Here is a 20,022-nt window from a genome sequence, read left to right as displayed (position 1 = left end):
CTCAGCTGTTCTGACTCAAACTCCTCTCAGAGCTGACTGATTTGAATTGGCTTCTCTTCTCGGCCTCTGACTGAATAGCTCTGTTTGGCCTCATACTGACTTTGGCAATATGTTTTAATCTTCTGGCTCCTTCTCATTCTCTGACTCATTCTGTCTTGTGTCTAGCCTGTTCTCTCTCTGCAACCTGTCTGTACAATTATCCCAGCAAAAACCGCCTCCTTCCTCTCTCCTCAAGTAGCTTCCTTTCCTCTCTCTTCTTCTGACAGTTAAGAGGTGTCCTCCTATTCTGTCAGATTGTTCTCTGGTTTGTCACTTTGGATGCTTTCTCCTACAAACTAACTTTACTCTCATGGTTTGGGGCTCAAGGTGTGTACCAAGGGCATGTCTGTATACAGAGGGATTGAAGGTGTGTGCTAAGGGTGAGCTACACCACAAATAGGAACAGATTATTCCAATAAGCAACACAATCTCGGGGTTTACTGTATAATCAAATATCCTGCAACATCTCTTTACTTCTTGACGTCATTTCTAGGCCAAGTACACATTTAATTGACCACTGTCAAATTCCACTGTTAGCCTAAAGGTTATTCTGCTGGCCTGCCTTCAGGGACCTAGCAATTGCTTACGTCATCAGACATCATCTGCCAAAGCTGCCAGGTGTTTCTCTCCCTGGCCCTCCCCCCTCCCCCCTCCTCCTCCTCCTTCTCCACCCTCATGGGTCTGTTCCCAGGTCCCTACTCCTCTCCCCTCCCCCCCCAGTAAACCCCCTTTATACCAGATCTGTTGCATGGCATAATTACTCAGGGCACACCTTGGCATGGGTCTGCCAGGTACCCTCTGGTGTCACTACATTTTGTAATACCCATAACCCTGGCCTTCCTGCTTCCCTCATCTTTTTTCCTCCTATAATCCTGAATGAAGTCTCCCTTACTGTTTTAAGTGTCAGAATATAGCAAGTGTGCATGCTGAGATCTGAGACTGGAGCACTAAGCAGGTTAGTAAAATATCATAATTATGGGAACGGGGATGACACAACAGGTAAAGGCAGTTGCTACCAACCCTGAAGAACTGAAGTTGATCCCTGCAAACTACCTAGTAGGAGAGAACTGACTCCCACAGGATATCCTTGGATGTCCACACATTTGCATCATGATACATTTGCCCACATACATATATACAATAAAAATAAATAAATAAATAAATGTTAAAAAGCAAAAATCAAGTAAAAAAAAAGACTATAAAGCACTTTAAAAAGTTAATGGCACTGAGGGTGTAGATCAGTTGTTGGTCATTGTTTTTGGTTGGTTGGTTTTTTTTTTGTTGTTGTTGTTGTTTTGTTTTTGCTTTTTTGGAGCTGGGGACCGAACCCAGGACCTTGCGCTTGCTAGGCAAGTGCTTTACCACTGAGCTAAATCCCCAACCCCAGTCAGTTGGTTTTTAAGACAGGGTTTCTCTGTATAACCATGGCTGTCCTGGAACTTGCTCAGTAAACCAGACTAGCCTTGAACTTTGAGATCCACCTGCCTCTGCCTCCCTCCAGAGTGCTAGAATTAAAGGCATGTGCCACCATGCCCTTCTTCACCAAAATTCTTAATGCTCTTTGCCTTTGAAATTGCTCTGATTGCGACTTTCCTCTGGTGGAAATGTGGAACATTATCAAAGTGGTTAAGATGGGAGCTGGGGTTGTATGTCAGTGGTTATTGCCTTAGCCTTGGCAAAAAGCCAGAAGACAGGAGGCAAGGGGATTATGTGGGCAGTTATAGAAACCAACAGTGAGATAGAAGTTATGCAAAATAATGTATTATTAGATCTGGAGAGAAGGCTCGGTGATTATGAGCACTGTTGCTCTTGCAGAAGATCCAGACTTGGTTCCTAGCAGCTTCATGCAACAGTTCACAATCATCTGTAATTCTAGTGCCAGAGATCCAAAGCCCCTCTTCTGGCTTCCAAGGACACTAGACGTACACACGGTGCACATATATACACACAAACAAAAAACTCATACAGATAAATAAATATTTTTGTTAAAATAACAGAAGGTGACTGGGTGTTGCGGTGCAGGCCTTTTATCCCAGAGCTCAGGAGGCAGAAGTGGGTAGAACTAGGTAAGACCAGGCTGGTCTCCATAGTGAGCTCCAGACCAGCCAAGGCTATGTACATGGTCTTAGGTATCTAAGTAAGTTCAAACTGAGATAATATTGCATTTGAGTACAATGCTGGCTTTGAAAACCGATGACTTTGCGGCTGACCATTTGGCACTCTGTCTTTCATCTGTAAAACAAATCCTGTCCTAAGATTTGTGGTGATTATTGAGAACTAAGAAAAGTGCTAGTAAGTAGCACATTTTCTATTCTAAACATTAATGATGAACACAAAGTAGGAACTGAGTAGAAGCTCTGATGTTTAGCTCTGGGCTTAGGTTTTTGGGGGTGGAGCAGTCAAAGGACAACTTCGTGGAGTTGATTCTCTTCCACCTTTACCTTGTCTGGTTAATGTCCTTGGTAGCAAGTGCCTTTAACCCACTGACCCATTTCACTGGCCTCACCCCTGATTCTTCTGGCTCAGGGGGTGGGGTGGGGGTTGTCAGTTTGTTTGATTTATTTTGGTTTTTGGTTTTTCGAAAGGACTCACTTTTTCAGCAGAGTCAGTCTTATACAGATTATTGGTATGTGGTTTTTGTTTTGTTTGTTTGTTTTTTTTTTTTTTCAGGGAATCCTCTCCTGAGACTGCTCTACTGGTGCCTCATTCTTTCTGTTGTGGTTGCTTTTGTTTCCTTTGGTTTGTTCTGAGGCGGGGTCTCATATAGTCTAGGCTAGCTTGGAATTCCTGGCCCCCTTACCTCTCACCTTCAGTGTTGATATTACAGACGTGTGTCGGCAGACTCAGCTTGTTTCTCTGTTTCTGTTTCGTCTCTTTGAAGCAGGCAGTGCCATCTGGTCTGGTATTCTGCCTCAGCCTCTCGATTTCTGGGGATTATTGGCGTGAGCCACTACATCTGGCAGAGAAGGTTCTATTCTTGCAAAATTGACTTTCATGATGCTGTTGTTATTGTTGTTGTTATTATTAGCAGCAGCTTGTTTTAGGTGTGTGCATGTTTGTAGATGTTTTGAGATTTTGGTTTTCTTTATTTTTTTAAAGATTTATTTATTATATATACGTACACTGTAGCTGTTTTCAGACACAACAGAAGATCCCATTACAGATGGTTGTGAGCCACCATGTGGTTGCTGGGAATGGAACTCAGGACCTCTGGAAAAGCAGTCAGTGCTCTTAACCTCTGAGCCATCTCTCCAGCCCCCTGGTTTCTCTAACACACACACACACACACACACACACACACACACACACACACACACACACACACAGAGAGAGAGAGAGAGAGAGAGAGAGAGAGAGAGAGAGAGAGAGAGAAACATTATAGGAATATGTTTTCAGTTTTTTTTTTTTCTTTTTTTTCGGAGCTGGGGACGGAACCCAGGGCCTTGCGCTTGCTAGGCAAGCGCTCTACCACTGAGCTAAATCCCCAATCCCATGTTTTCAGTTTTAATCCCAGGTGTGGGGTATGGGGCTGCTTCACAGCAGGTAACAATGCTTTGCCTAGAGCTCTAGCAGGGACATGGTGTTGCCAGCTGCTGCTGGTTTCTGAGAGAGTGTTTACATTTGGAATTCTGGAGACTTTTCAGAGGATATATAAATGCTAGGGCCCTGATGAAGGGGCTGGTTGCTGTTGGTTGCCATTTATTAAGTAGTCATGCACAAAGAAGAAACAGCAACAAGAAATTAGATATCTCGACGGCAAAGATCAAACTTGCCCCAAGGACCCCACACTCCTGATCAGCAGGAAGTAGTGTAACGGTATCATCACCCCTGTCCTACCCTTGACTTTATCTGGGGATTTCTTTCTCTCTGTCTCCCCTCTATCCTTCTTTCTCTTCTATCTAGTGTTAAGGAGTTGAAAGGGGAGAAGAGGGGTAGAAAAGGGTGGAAGAAAAAAAAGAACCCACAAAGTAGTCAAAAAGTCTAGCTACATGTAGAGGCTATTTTAGTAAAAAATTTGGAGTTTTTTTAAACCCAAATATTATAAGAATATGTTTGTGTTTTAATTCCAGGTGTGGGAATACGTGGCTGCTTTGACGCAGCTGACTATGATTTGCTTTGTGCTCTATCAGAGGGTGATTTTGCCAGCTGCTGATAGTTTCTCCAATTGGGTGGCATTTGGAATTATGAAGTCTTTCCAAAGGGTAAATGCTAGGGCCCTGTGAGGTAGGGTGGGTGGGTTTTGGATGTGGTTTGTTAAGTAGTCGTGTACAAAACAGGGAGGAGAAGGAAGTGAGAGAGGGAGGAGGAGGGAGGGAAGGAGGAGGGAGAGGAAGGAGAAGGGAGAGGGAAGAGAAGAGGGGAGAGGAAGAAAGAGGAAGAAAAGGAAAGGGAAGAAGGGAGAGGAGGAGGAAGAGGGAGAGGGGTGGAAGAGGAAAGGGAGGAGGAGGAGGAGGAGGAGGGGGTGGAAGAGGGGGAGGGGTGGAAGAGGAAGGGGAGGAGGAAGTAGAGGAGGAGGAGGGGGAGGAGGAGGAAGAGGAAGAAGAAGAAGAAGAAGAAGAAGAAGAAGAAGAAGAAGAAGAAGAAGAAGAAGAAGAAGAAGAAGAAGAAGAAGAAGAAATAGAAATTATATACTCTGATGGTGAAGATCAAACTTACCCCAATGAACTCAACATCCCCAATCAGCATGAAGTCGTCTGATGATAACATCACCTCCCCTTATGACCCCTGACTTTATTCAGGGAGCTCTTTCCTTCCCCCTATCCGTTTCCCCTCCTATCTAGTGTTAGGAAGTTAAAAGGGAAGAAAAAGAGTGGAAGGGGGTGGAAGAAAGAACTCACAAAGTAGCTACAGGCTGTAAGGCAACTTTGGGCCTTGTTCCTTAGGAGCTGTTTACATTGTTTTTTTCAAGTTTTTAAAAATTAGATTGATTTTTGCATGTGTGAATGTTTTGTCTTCATGTCAACACATGCCACATGCATGCCTGGTACCCACAGCAAACCAAAATAGGTTATTGGAGCCCCTGGAACTGGAGTGACAGGTGGCCATGAGCCACTTGGGAGTGTTGGGAATCAAACCCCAGTCTTCTGCAGAAAACAACTGGGCTATCTCTTCAGCCCTCATCATTATGGTTTTACTTTTATGTGTGTGAGTGTTCACTTGCCTGTATGCCTGCTTGTGTGTATGTGTACTGAGTGCTGCCTGGTGCCTGGAGAAGCCAAAGAGGGCATCAGATCACCTAGAGTCCGTTACAAATGCTGTGAGCTGCAGTGTCGGGGCTGGAACCTAACCTGGTCTTCAGAGCAGCTAGTACTTTTTTCCACATCAGATCTTTCTTTCTTTTTTTTTTTTTTTTTTTTCCGGAGCTGGGGACTGAACCCAGGGCCTTGCGCTTGCTAGGCAAGCGCTCTATCACTGAGCTAAATCCCCAACCCCCACATTAGATCTTTCACTGAAACCTGGGATTTACTGTGTAGGCTAGGCTGGCTGGTTACTCTCAGGTCTACCTTCCCAACTGCTAGGATTCAAGTACATTGTATGGGCTGGAGAGATGGCTCAGTGGTTAAGAGCACTGACTGCTCTTCCAGAGGTCCTGAGTTCAATTACCAGCAACCACCTGGTGGCTCACAACCATCTATACTGGGATCCGATACCCTCCTCTGGCACGCAGGTGTGCATGCAGATGGGTAGAGCACTCAGATACATAAAATAAAACCTTACAAAACCAAGTGCATCGTGGTATGCACCTTACCAACTGACCTGCCACCTGGGATTCTTCTTTGCCACTTTTTAAGGCAGGGTTTTCTTGTTTGCTTTTGTTTGGTTGGTTTTTTTGAGACAGAGTTTCTCTGTGTAGCCTTGGCTTTCCTGGAACTGACTTTGTAACCAGGATGGCCTCCAGCTCAGAGATCCACCTGCCTCTTCCGCCTTTTAGTGCTAGCATAAGAGGTGTGCATCACCACACTGGCTTGAGTCAGAGTCTTCTTCCGTAGACAGGCCTGGCCTTGAATTTCTCAACTTCCTGAGTGCTAGGATTACAGTAATATTCCACCACACCCAGCCGGATTTTCCCTTATTCTTAAGATTCATTTCCCCTGCTCTCTCCTCTCTTTCTCTTCTTCTCATCCACTTCTCCTAGCCCCTCCTTTTTAAATTATTATTATTACTTTAGATTTATTTATATATGAGTACACTGTAGCTCTCTCCAGACACACCAAAGGAGGACATTACAGATGGTTGTGAGCCACCATGTGGTTGCTGGGAATTGAATTCAGGACCTCTGGAAGATCAGTGCTCTTAATCACTGAGCCATCTCTCCAGCCCCCCTTTTTTCTTTTATGAATATTTGTATATGCATTATCAAGAGAATGTGCCTAACATGTCTCTATTAAGGTGTGTGTGTGTGTGTGTGTGTGTGTAAAATTTTACTGTTTGTAAGAGCTTATACAGCCTTTTGTTAAAGACTATAATGCTTGCATAAATATACTTCCACCCTCCTTTCCTTCCCAAGACTAATTAAGAGCTCAGAGCCTGTCCCCATATAAGGTCCTGTCTGGGGATGTTGTTGAACATTGTTGCTTCCCCACCTCCTCTGACTCCCCTTTTTCTGAGCATATTTAGAGCTGATGGTTTCCTCCAGCTGTCAGCTGGTTGCTCTTGCTGTCAAAGATTTTGGCTTCTCCCCCTACTCCCCTCCCCCCGCAGCAACAGTCAATGGGGTAGGTATTCAATTGGCTCAAAAGCATCATTCTCATAGCCAATAAAATGTTAATCCTTTGAATCCATGCCCTCACCCCTCCCTCCCTGACAAGCTCTGACCAATGAGATACTGCTTTATCATTGTCAATCTGGTATGGGTGGGGGGGCACAGAGAGAGAGAGAGAGAGAGAGAGAGAGAGAGAGAGAGAGAGAGAGAGAGAGAGAGAGAGAGGCAGACTGACTGTATGGGAAGAACAGAAGTGGATCTAGAGTTCATGTAGAAAAACAAATGCCCATTCTCCACAGCGGTCTCCAGAAACCCTGGCTATCCCACCACCACCACCACCACCACCAAAATAGTGATTGGACAAAAGCCCAGATTTCCTCTGCTATAACCACAGAAGTGAGAATGTCAGAGGCAGGCAGGAGGGGGGGGGTTGAAGAAATTGATCCAAATCCTGAACAGCTACAGTCTCCTTCCCAGCTCAGGTGAATCCTCATTCATGGCATTTGCCATCTCATGAAACGAGATGGTCTGAACTCTACGTAAACTTCTTTAGGAAACACGCCCCTTGTCAATCACCGCGTCTTCTTTGCCACATCCCTCACTGTCCCTCTTTCCATCTTTCTCCCCCAATGTTGCCTATTTATTTATACATTGCTGCTGTCTTCAGACTCACCAGTAGAGGGCACCACATCCCATTACAGATGGTCGTGAGCCACCATGTGGTTGCTGGAATTTGAACTCAGGATCTCTGGAAGAGCAGTCAGTGCTCTTAACCGCTGAGCCATCTCTTCCTGCTCTTGCTTCTACACCACATCATAGTTCAAAACTACAGAGGCAACACTTAGATGGACTGGAGATTGGGCTCACCCTGGCCCATATACAGAGAGGTACATTCCCTCATCTCCACTTCTAGCAAAAGCCTGTTGGACTCTTGACTTCAGGACAGATATTGTGTGAAGCTTATATTCTGGTTCTGGAGGGCGGAACATGAAAACTCACTCTTGAAAAAGGCCAGGCACTGACTGGCATTGAGAACCAGGTACTCATTCTTTTGAAGAGCTGTCTCTGATCTTCTTTCACTATACAAACCCACCCACTTCATCAATCAACCATCAATCAATCAATCAATCAATCAATCAATCACAGAAATAGCCTTTAAACTCAGTACTTTTTAAATTTTATTCATTTATTTATACTTTACGGATATCAGTGTTTTTGACTGCATGTATGTCTGTACACCACATGCACACCCAGTACCCACAGAGAACAGAAGTGAGTATTGAATTCCCTGGAACTGGAGTTGTAGATGGTTGTGAACTGCTGTGTGGGTGCTGGGACTCAAACGCAGGTTCTCTGGAAGAGCAGCCAGTACTCTTAATGGCTGCGCCATCTCTCTAACCTATCCATCCTTTTTGGATGGATACCATGTCCTCCTCCTCCTCCTCCTCCTCTTCCTCCCCCTCCTCCCCCTCCTCCTCCTCCTTCTCTTTCGAGACCGGGTTCCATGTAGCAGACTGGTTTTATGCTACGACTTCTTTGTGCCAGTAAGACCCCTACCTGGTGAACAAAGTGGTTTTTCTTTAAAATAACATGAGACAGTGACTTACAAAGTAAATTGCCAAGAACCCCAAAGAAATGTGAGAAGGGTTACCGTAATTACCTACTCCACCAAGCCCCCAAACCGCTCCTCCTTCCTGAGCCCTCATGCTCTGGTACCAGGTTCAGGCTCTGCAAAAACCCATTTTGCCTTTTTCTTATAGCTCCTTGTACCGACCCTGTTGATTCTTTGCAGGCATGTGCTGCACAACCTCCTCCCAGGATGCAGCGTGTGCTCTCTAAGGACACCGTCATGTGTCATTTGTGTTTTATTTTACGTCCACTTCAACAAAGCCCTGCTCGTATGAGTTCATAGTATTAAGTCCCATAGACATCCTGTTGGTCCGATCTTACCACCTAGACGAAGCAACTGAAGAGGCCACTGTCCTGTTCCCGCCTGGTTGGGAGAAGCACCACAAGACGGACCAGAGAGCAAGCACAGGAGTGGGAGCTATGCTTGCTAAAGAGAGGAGTGCGGCCAGCCCTTCCCTCGGGGCTGCAGGGAGAGCAGGCATTGTGCTTGGTGGTGTAAAGTACAGAGCTCTCTCTAATGCTCCGCCTCTTATAGATCTTGACCATCAAAGCCTGGCCCCAGTGAATGCGGCACACACCACCTCCACCTCTGTGCCTGCCTCTCACCCTCACGACCCTGCTCTGTCTCTTAGGTCATATCGGGCAGTTCCCACTGAGGTGCTTTGGCTGAGCAAGATGCCTTTAGTTTCTCTGAAGTCCACCTCCACCTCAGGGGCTTCTGTGCCTACAGCTCCTTCCTACCTCAATGGTCAGTCCCTTCTGCAATCCTAGCAGCCCTGCATTTGCCACTCATCATTTGACATTCTCCACTGACACCTTTGCCCACCCCTAATGCACATACGACTGACTAGGTTATTCCTCAAGGGCGGGAGATTCCTTTCAGCCAATGCCAGATTTCTTTTTTTCCTGTTCCTCTCATTGAATTCCATTCTAACCTCACACCTTCCAAGACGTCGGTTGGGCTTACGTTGATTGATTCTGGAGTCCCTGTCCCAGTGAATCGCTACAAAAGTCACCTCTCAGGTTACAACAGCCTTTGCTGTTTGAAAATCCTCGAGTACAGAGCAACGTTGTTAGAGCAATTATTCCTGGCCCCATTCCACATACTTGTAATCCAAGGTTATGTATCAGTGCTTGCCCAGCATGACCCAGGTAGTAAGACGCTGAATCCTAGCTCCAGTTCAGGTCCACCAGCTACTGAAATGCCAGGATGCTACCACGTCATCCCTTCTCTACCCCTTCCACCGTTCCTACACCTAAGCACCTGTTTGCTGTGTTGAGGGAGTTGTTTGGTTCTGTTCCCATACCATCATGTTCTTGTTGGCTATCCTTGCCAAGTGTTTTGTTATGTCTGCAGCAGGTGCTACAGAAGTGGGCAGGGCGGCCATCTGAGAGTCTGAATTCTCTCCAACTCCTACACGGGGTGCTGCCAACCAGAGGATCTGAGCCCGGGACTAAAGATAGGCACAAGTGACATGAATCCTTGTGGACTTCAAGTGCCTTGCAGAGCCTCTGAGGAGGGTGACTGTGAAAGAACAAGGGCGACAGCAACAGCAGCTGCCATTTCTTGAGCACCTACCAAGTGGGAGGCATGATGCTAGTTCTTTATTTACATTATTTAATCCTTACAACAGATTTCTAAGGGAGGTATTATTATTGGCACATGAGAAAAGGAATGTTCAAAGATGCGGGGCCAAAGTATGGCCCACATTTGTCTGACTCCAAAAACAGCAGATAAATAGCAAACTTCAATTTAAAAAAAAAAACGTGATGATCCCTTACTCCCTGAAGGCAATCCTACCTTTGACTCTCCTTTTCCCAGGGGAAAAATCAGGAAAAGAGGAAAGTAGGGCAGGTTGTACCTCATACATAAACACACACACACACACACACACACACACACACACACACACACACACACCACGCGAACGCGCACACACACTTATATTTGTCACCAACACCCTGGATTTCATAGCTAGGATGGGCCTATAATGGGTGAGTTTCCCCATTCCTAGTCCCCTTCCCTGGTGCTAAATAAAAGTGAATAAATACTAAATAAATACAACTGGGGCCCAGGACCCCACCCTGTCTTCCCCGCTCCCTCCTGTGACCTGCAGGGTAGAGGGGGCAGTTAAATAGATGGGGTACTGTCAGGTAGGCTCCTTTCCATTCACCAACACATCACTGCCTCCCAGGGCAGGAAGCCAGGGCAGGGCCAGCCTGCGGTTTGGGGCAGAGAGGCAAGCAGGTCTCACCCTCTACACCTCCCTACTGTGTTTTAGCACGAGGCAGCTGCAGAAGCCCGCTCATTCTCCCAGATGAGTCCGAGGCCCCGGCGCCCCAAAAGGGCAGCCGGGACAGTGAGGTTATTTCCGGCCTGCCCAGGTTCGCTTCCGAAGGATCTCCAGAATCTCTGCCCTGCGTTGCAGCCAGTTTTGGGGAGGAGGGCGTGGCGTTGAAGGGACTGGCCGCGGGACAAAGAAACTGTACCGCAGACGTACATTCTGTGGGTTGCCAGCCACCAGAACTTGCAGCGTCAAGGGCTGGGCCAGCGGCCCATGTCCAGACAGTGTCTCTGAGGCTGCCGTGGCTCCGCTATAGCGCAAGCTGACTGCCCCAGGAAGTACCACATCTGTTGAGGAGGGCATCAGCGTGTATTCACCATTGAGGGCGTAAGAACCATCTGCTAGCTTCAGGGCCAGGTAGATGCTCTTGAGGCCAGATCCTCCCTGCTGCCGTACAAGGATATGGGTGGCTCCCGCAGGGATCGTGACCACATCGCTGTATCCGTACCTGTGAGGAGAAAGTAAATAAAGAACTGAGCATCACCTGAATCCCTTGAGCTTGCCTCACTGTGTGTGTCTGGGTGTGTATGCGTGCGTTAGGAGTTGCTTCTTCAAGCTTCATGCGGTCTGCGTCCACTCTAGAACAGAGCTACCAGCACGTGACCTTCCTTACTCTTATCTCTGGACGCTTATAACTGCTTTTTGAATGTCTTGCCAGTCCTGGCTTCCCTGGGGCCTGCCCAATTCCTACTCTTCGCTCGGAAGTCACCGCCCAAGGAAGCCTTCCCTGATGCCTTCAAGAGTTCTTGCGACCTCTCTGTTCAACATGTGGAGCATCCCACTGTAACCGCCTACTCCTCTGTCTCCCTGAGACTAGACTACAGAAAGTGTTGAGTCGGCCGGAAAGCCCTGGGCCCCAAGACTAGAACAGCAACCAGGAGAACAGAGCGGAGAAGAACTGCTGAAAGGACCTGAATTTTTTGAAGGAGCCTGACTGCTTGCTGCAGCTAGAGCCATTCCCACCGCACACCATGCACTTGTCAAATTTCTTTTTGGAGCCAATGATTCGATCACAGCCAGCGTGGATACAGCGGCCCTGGACACAGACAGAGGAAGAGTCTGGGGAACAGGGAGTTCCATCTGCCACCTGAGGAGTAGAGGAGGGACACCGTTAAGAGTGCTAAGTCAGCAGGGGTTTGTAAGCTAAACATCTGGGAGGTGGCATCAGAAAAGAACGGGTTAGGAAGGGATGTAGGGGAGGCCCATATGGGCTTACGGCCACGACGATAATGATACATCCAATTGTCCATTGCTCCTGCATTGACTACGAATCGAGCGATGCACAAAATGCTTTATGTCTCACAATTGCTGTGTAAGTAAGACTACTAAGGGTGAAATTGTGAGGTTTAGAAATATTACAAATTTGAGACGGCAAGGATTTTTAGTCCTAGCGCCAAACTCTGAACTTAATGGTACAGCCTCCAGATGGCCACTAGAGGGCACCAAACCTGTACGAATTTTCTACAGACTACTGGAGAAGGGAGGGCGTCCAAAGCTAGTAGGACTTTTTTTTTTTTTTCCCCTGCCTGAACCGGCCATTCTGTGATACAAAAGGCGTGTCCAAGCTTTAGTAATCTTCAGGAAGTCTACCCACTAAAGGACTGCCTGTCTGAGAATCAATACTTTGATAGAGGAGTCCATGGAAAAGAGAGTCAAGGATTTCCCTGAAAGGTCTCACCAAATGTGGTGCAAAAGAACAGGGGAAGGGAGAAGCAAACAGAGATACAAGCGGGAGCAGCTTCACTGGCCACTGACCCAAAACCAGACCTCTGTTCTCCTAAAACAGGACAACCATGGACAGACAAGGCTGAGTGGACCTGTATGCCGACTGCAGGACTGTAGGAATGCAGGACTGTAGGAATGCCAGCAATGATCTGGAGGAACCACTGGGAAGTGTATAGACCTCTACTGGGCCTGAAGGTTTCTGGTCCTCACCCGTGGCTCCAGTACATAGTAGTAGCCCAGTGCCCGGGCCTGGCAGGTGAGTTTGCACTGGTCTCGAGGGGCTACACCTGTGTAGCGCGGAACCCAGTCCATGGGCCCCGGAAAACTCTTGAAGAGGTCGGTTCGGTGGTTGTAGGCAGCACACTGCTCTTCACGGAAGGTCAATGCTATAGGCATGAAACAACAGTCTGAGCCTCTCTCCTCACACTGTCCCATACACCCTTCTGCCTAGCCCCTCAGAACTTTAGCCAGCATGGCATCTCTTCCTTACAGATTTCCAGGAATAGTTCTGGAAAGATAAAGACATTTCCCCAGAAGCAGAGACAATCAGCACCTTAGGCCAGCACTCAAGGCACAACCCTTCCTGTCCACCACCCCTTCCCAGGGCTCCCATTCCTCACACCCCTCACACCCCTCACCTGAGCCATGTGGGCAGTTCTTAGTGTTACAGGAGCGGAAGCGGGTACGGCGGCCCTCACAATACTTTCCACCATTCCGGGGGACAGGCTTTGTGCAGTCCCGGGAGGAGAATTGGACACCACCTCCACAAGTCCTGGAGCAGTCACCCCATGGTCCCCAGGGACCCCAGCCTCCAGCCTGAGGAATCTGCAGGGGCACAAAATGGAGGCAGGATGAGCACATTTCTCCTAGGCTTATGGTCAGGTCCTTTCTGCAGGCCTTTTACCCAAGTCCTGCCCTGAGGTCTCACATTGAAGTCCTTGAGCTGGTCCACGTGGAGACAGCGGCCACCCATACAGGCCTGTGCAGGTCCGCAGGGAGTACCATCGGCCCAGGGTGAGTGCTTAGTCTGACACATGGCATGGCCATTGAGGTGGCCAAAGCACCAGAGGGCAGCACAGGGCGGTGGCAGCTGTGGACAATGGCTTGAGTCAGGACCAAAGGTCAGTTGGCACTGGCGGTCAGCATCATAGTCCTTGCCAGGAAAAGTCACTGGCAGATGCAGGGGAGCCTCTGGTTTGTCTAAGAGGCAGTGTCCTGAAAGGGGAGTAAGATACAAAGTTAGCAAGAGCCTGCAATTTAGGATTACCAGTTAAAGCTGGGGCGCCTTCGTACCTAAGGTACCCTCAGCTACACAGTGTTGAATGCTTACTATGTGATCAGGGCTAGGAAAGCCCTGGCCCATAACATCTCATTTACTCATCACAGGACTGGGGGGCACTGACTAATTGCATCTAATTTGCCTGCTGGCCAACTACAAGCACAGAGAAGTGGAGTAACTTACAGACACGTGTCTGCCTGTAAACAAAGAACACAGTCAGCACAGGAACCAAAAGTACTTCTACCACCGCCACCAACACCACCACCATCACCACCATCATCACCACCATCATCACCATCATCATCACATCATTGTCATCATTATCATCATCACTACCACTACCACCACCATCATCACCACCACCATCATCACTACCATCATCACCATCACTGACATCACCATTATCATCATCATCGTCATCATCATGGTCACCACCACTACCACCACCATCATCACTACCATCATCACCATCACTGACATCACCATTATCATCATCATCGTCATCATCATGGTCACCACCACTACCACCATCATCACTACCACCATCATCACTACCATCATCATCACTACCATCATCACCATCACTGACATCACCACCACCACCATCATCATCATCATCATCATCATCATCATCATCATCATCATCATCATCATCATTGCTACTTGTAGAGGGTTGGCCTGATGGTACTTGTATTCTAATGCTAACACTGGTTCCTCAAGACCTGGCTACCCCCATGTTATTTTTGACTGGTGGGTAAAGATGCCTATAGCCAATAGTGTGCAGAAGAGACACAGGGGGTTTAGGGTTCCAGGTTTGGGAGTCAGAGGAGAACCAGAAGTGGGAGAAGGTAAGGAATGGAGGAGAAGCCCCCATGGATTAGTGAGTCATGAAATAATGGCCATGTGGGTTGACTAATTGGAGTTCAGAGCAGCCCAGATAAACATGGCAGATTATCTAATGGGATTATGAGCTGGGAAATAGGCATGGTAACATAGAGGGCAGATATCTGCTCAGCTCTTATCCTAACTATGGCTTATTATAAAGATAAAAATTGTATGTGTCTTTTATCTGGGGACTGAATATTCAAGGTGGAGTAGAATCCCCGGATTGGGATTAAAAATTCCTACAACCACTAGAACTATTTGGGTTTTCTTTTCTTTTTCTTTCTTTTTTTTTATGTACGAGTACACTGTGGCTGTCTTCAGACACACCAGAAGAGGGCATCGGATCCCATTACAGATGGTTGTGAGCCACCATGTGGTGGTTGCTGGAAATTGAACACAGGACCTCTGGAAGAGCAGTCAGTGCTCTTAACCACTGTACCATCTCTCCAGCCCCAGTATTTGTGTTTTCAAAACCATTTAAAAAAAATCACATTCACTTATTTATCGCAGGAGAACGGAGTTTGCACATGCCACAGCACATGTATGGGAGTCAGAGGACAACTTGCAGAGGTCAGCATCAGACTCTCAGCTTTGCCAGCAAATGCCTTAACCTGATGAACCATCTTGTCAGCTCTATGGAGCCTTGTGGGCAGTTTTACTTTATAGCCTCGGCTAGCCTGGAACTTACTATTCCACAGCCCAAGCTTGCCTGGAAATCATGTGACAATTCTTCTGCCTCAGTTTACCAAATGCTAAGATTAAAGGCATACGCTAGCTAGCTACCATGCAGTGTTTCTGTATAATCCTTCCTTTTTCCTCCCTCCCTCCCCCTCCCCTCCCTCTCTCCCCACTCCCCTCTCCCTCTCTCTTCTCTCTCTCCCTCTCTCTCTCTCTTCGAGATGTGATCTCCTTATATAGCCCCGGCTGTCCTGGAACTCACTACATAGACCAGGCTGGCCTCAAACTTACACAGATCCACCTGCCTCTGAGTGCTGGGATTAAAGGCTCATCTATAGGATTTCCTATAGATGCCCATCTATAGGATTTCCGAGAATGCTTCTAATCAGTTGCTTCGGGGAGCTGGAGAGACGGCTCCACAGTTAAGAGCATTTGCAGAAGTCTCAGTTCCCAGCAACTACATCAAGTGACTCGCGAACTGCCTCCAGTTTGTGGGATCCCACACCCCCTTTTTCTGACCTCCATGGGTACCTGCAAGCATGTACAAAATACAGTACAAACTTCTGTCTGGAGATAGTCATTCTGCACTCTTGTACACTTTATTGAATAACAAGGTGATCTACTGATTTATAGCCAGTCCATTTCAATCTTGGACAGCCGGTAAAGGGTCAGTTCTAATGTGTGGAGCCAACATTCGCATCCCTGTCCCCTGACCTGTGCTATTTGCTGTCATAGGAAGTGGGAACCACCAAGCTAAGACAGCAGCATTTCGGGGCTGGGGATTTAGCTCAGTGGTAGAGCGCTTACCTAGGAAGCGCAAGGCCCTGGGTTCGGTCCCCAGCTCCAAAAGACAGCAGCATTTCTCACCCCGTCACAGACAGCAGAGGAAACACAGGTGGGGGACTCAGTGTGGCCCACAGAGAATGTTCCAGAGTTAAGAGTCCAGTGAGAGAGCATAGGAATTGAGTCCCTACTTTGAGAAAGGTGTTACCAGCTTACCATAGCCATTGTCCAGGAAGTCAGTGATGAATCGGGCACTGCAGGGGGACCAGGGCTCTTCAGGGTCCACGTGAGCCATGACAGGAGCCATGACATGGCGAGAGGAACTCCCCTGCCCATTCAAATTAGCACACGGTTTGGAGTTATCATGGAGCATGTTGAAGACATGGCCTATAAGAGAAACGGTGCCGCTAGTGTCCGGTGGTTCCATCCCATGTCGACACTTCCAGGGCTCCATCTACACTTGGTTGCAGTTGTCAATGACCGGATCCACCTTCCCCCACCTCCCCAACCCCCCAGATCCCTCACGGGTCTCTGGATTCAGTGTGTAGCCCCTATTGCTCTGTCTTCTCTTCCCCAAAGGAAAGGTCCCTCTCTGCTTATTTTCCGCTGTAGTTGACATTCCCAACCCTCCACTCCATTCCCTTACTCTCTTCCCTTCCAAACGCATATACTCAGGCACGTACATACAGTTCAAAGTAAGCTTCCACCTGCTATTTTATTTAGTAGAAAAATCTATGCTTGTCCGTACCCAGAACACAGAGGGGATTCTGACCTTGGGCCTAGGGCTGGGGAGGACGATATCTTGGTAGCCCCATTCGTACTCTAGTGAGCCCCTTATATCCTTAGAGCATCCTCAGTCCCCCCTCATATCCACTTCAGGTGCCACACTGCCCCAGAGCTACCTTACCCAGTTCATGAGCGGCGGTGAAGGCCGACTGGAGCCCATCGTCCTCCACAATAGCACAGCTCCTAGCTGGGTCACACACTGTGCCCACATCAGCCATACCCAGAGTGTCACAGGTGGAGACCCCACACAGGTCCTGTGGAGAAGGAGCACAGAAGATGCTTAGGGCTTGATATCCAGATTAGTAAGGAACTAGATGCTGGGTACCCAGTGTGGTCAGGGCCCACATAGGCACCCCATGGCTGGGTGGCTGGCACCAGGCTCATGTGCAAACCCAGGGGCATCTTCTCCATCATGCTCTGTAGTGGTTGTGCCTCTCTCTGTGTTGTGGCCCCTTGCCTGTGGTGCTGAGGCCTTACCTGCCGGGTGAACAGAATGGCCGTGTCAAAGTGGTCAGGATCTGAGTCGTTCGGAGGGTTTAGGCCTTTCTGCCAGGTGCAGAAGCTGCGTAGGGTCTGGGCGGCACTTGGCCCCACTTGGGGCCCTTCCTGGCCCGACCCCAGGATTACTAGACGAGTCACCACCAAGTTGACAGGGTTTCGGATGCTTGGATGCTTAAAGGCTTTGGCAGCGGCGGCCATGACCGTCAGCAGGTAGTGCTTTAACCCTGCCCCGTGGAATGCTGCCATCTTGTCATCTGCCACCACCAGTGTCTCCACGAATCTACTCAGCGAAGCGAAGCGCTTGAGGATAAAAAGATGAGAGGAGGGTCGTGAGATAGCCTCCCAGATCCACGGATCTCACTCCCCTCCCTTCATTCCTGGGTCTAAAACTCAGCAGTTAGCTGGCCCTCAGATACCCCACAGGATTCCTGAAGTGACTGGTTTGGGCCCTCCCCCTAACCCCAAATCCCATTGCTTTTGTGGTAATGTTGAAGAATCAGCTGTTGTTCTGAAAGAAGAGAGGGCTTGCCACGTTTTCATGCCTAAGTGGGCCCCAGAGGTGAAAAGCAGCTGGGACTGCCTCGGGGAGGGGCGCCAGGGTCCCTAAGTGTGGCAGTGGCGGCAGGGGGCGGGGGCGGGGCATGTGTGTGTGTGTGTGTGTGTGTGTGTGTGTGTGTGTGTAGAGCTAGCGGGCTGAGCTGCGACGTGTCTGCCCTGTGTGGTTGGAGGAACAATTCAGTCAGCAGCTAGGGCCACAGCCAGATCTCAGCGTGGCGGGTGTGGAAGGAGTGTCTGGTCTGGATTAAAGCTAGAGAAGGGGTGGGGGAGAAAAGGGGGAGACCCAGGAGTGGGAGGGAGGAAAGGGTAGCGCCTCAGGCAGCCTCGCAGTCAGCCCACAGTGTGGGAAGAGAATTGACCCAGAGGTATGGGTTGCCTCTCTTCGCCTGCCTACTCCTGTCCTAGTTTGCAGTTTGCCAGAACAATTTTAAAGAACATCAGAAGCCAAAAACTCAATCCCTCAGGCCTCAAAGTTTACTCCTGTAGCTGGGGGTGGGGGTAAAAAAATCACTGGGGCAGAGAAAAGAGCCTAGGCCAACAGGCTGTTAGAGCTTTACTGCTGGGAACTGTGTCAGCAGGAGACTTCATGGCCAGGAAGGGGCGGGGTAGGGAGGGGGAGAGGTCATTCCGGCCCAGAGAATCTGACCTACCTCAGGGAATCCTCAGAGTAAAGCAAAGGACTGAAGCAGGGAGAAGCCAGGATTTTCCAAAGAAAGGGTGGCGGAGATAGGGAAAGCAGAGAGAAGGAGAGAAACTGGAAAGGTACAAGTGGAAGTGGGAGGAGAGAGGGTGAATAGGGGTCAGTAGGACAGACATGGCGGGAGGAGGATACGAGAAGGGATCTCCGGGGTTGCCTACCTTGGTTCTGCGGGAAATGGGACTGGGGCTCCCAGAAGGAGCCTTGACGTTGCATATGGGACCTCGGTTGCTGGCAGGACTCTTCCGGCGTAGGATGTGAGCCCCTGGTCCCCCAGCAGAGTTAAGGGCGCCTCCTTCCAGAGGCTGGAGGTGGAGTTCGGCCCCCCGGTACTGCAATACCCCCAATAGGGCTCCCCTGTCCCAGTGCAGAGACGCCACCGACTCCGGATCTCCATTGATGGTGCCAGTCAGGTAGGTACCTGGCTCTGCCCCACCCAGCATCTCAGGTGCCTGGCCCAGGTACTGTACTGTCAGCCCCTCTACCTGCACCCCAGGATCCTGCTCTAGTTCTAGTAACAATATCTCCCCAAAGGCTGGTAATCGGTACAGCAGCCTGGCAGGGACGCCTGAGCCAGGTATGATACTACTGCCGTTGAGCTTCTCTGGAAACACGATCTCCTCCTCTCGGGGGAGGGGGCTGGCTGACCAGGCTAAAGGCAGGAGGGAGGCCAGCAGCAGCAGCTGCTGCCACCGCTCCAAACCAGAGAAAGGCACAGTGCGGGGCGGCAGGCAGGGTTGGAGTCTTCGCAGTCTGTGCCCAGTCAAGCCCCTCCTGGGATGCAAGCCCATCCTGGACATGGTACCAGTGCTGCAGCTGGGATGGATTGAGGCCATCTGAGGCAGCAAAATCCTCCACACCCTAACTGTGGAAGGCTCCTCGTTAAAGCCAGAAGGGCTCGGACTTGTGCCAAAATCCGAGGCAAAGTTTTTAGAGGGGCTATGGACGTTCAGAGAAGATGAAAAATAAAACAGCCCCTGGGCTCAGAAAAAGTGCCTCTCTCCTCCAAAACTTCCTCCTGTGCCCTCTGTCTCAGGTCTTTGTCTCTCTGTGACTCCTTGGCTTCTCCCTCTGCTCAGCTGTCTGTCTTTGCCTCAGTGCCTGCCCTGTCTTTGCCTCCTCCTCCTCCTGTCTCTTTGTCTCTGTCTCTCTCCTCTTCTGTCTCTTTCGTTTCTGTGTATCTGTGGGTCTCCCCCCGGGTTCTCCCCAGCCTCTCTCCCCTCCAGCTCTTTTAAGCATCCAGAGCCTCCCTCTTTGTGTGATTGGCTGATCTGTAAGCTACTCAGCCAGTAGCTTGGTCACTGGGACTCCGAAGGGAAGGATGAATGTATCATTGCTTCCCAAAGACCTTAGTGGGTTTTTTTTTTTTCCTTAAAAAAGAAAGGAAAAAAAAATATAAAGGGACTTGCCCAGG

General features: G+C 48.9%; 1 protein-coding gene across 1 annotated transcript; it reads right to left on the bottom strand.

Annotated features, from left to right (window-relative positions):
• Positions 1-9,954: 9,954 nt before the first annotated feature.
• Adamts4 (ADAM metallopeptidase with thrombospondin type 1 motif, 4) lies at positions 9,955-19,444 on the bottom strand. Its single transcript, NM_023959.1, is given in 9 exon segments — positions 9,955-11,164; positions 11,628-11,803; positions 12,652-12,827; positions 13,080-13,266; positions 13,370-13,656; positions 16,283-16,453; positions 16,974-17,106; positions 17,330-17,653; positions 18,770-19,444. Coding segments are annotated over 9 exon segments (2,556 nt in total). The 3' UTR covers positions 9,955-10,737.
• Positions 19,445-20,022: the final 578 nt, after the last annotated feature.

The sequence above is a fragment of the Rattus norvegicus genome, chromosome 13 (genome assembly GCF_021556685.1).
Source record: "Rattus norvegicus strain SHRSP/BbbUtx chromosome 13, alternate assembly SHRSP_T2T, whole genome shotgun sequence".
Classification (NCBI taxonomy): domain Eukaryota; kingdom Metazoa; phylum Chordata; class Mammalia; order Rodentia; family Muridae; genus Rattus; species Rattus norvegicus.
Note: the sequence above shows the minus strand (reverse complement) of the source record. Positions and strands in the feature narration are given on the sequence as shown.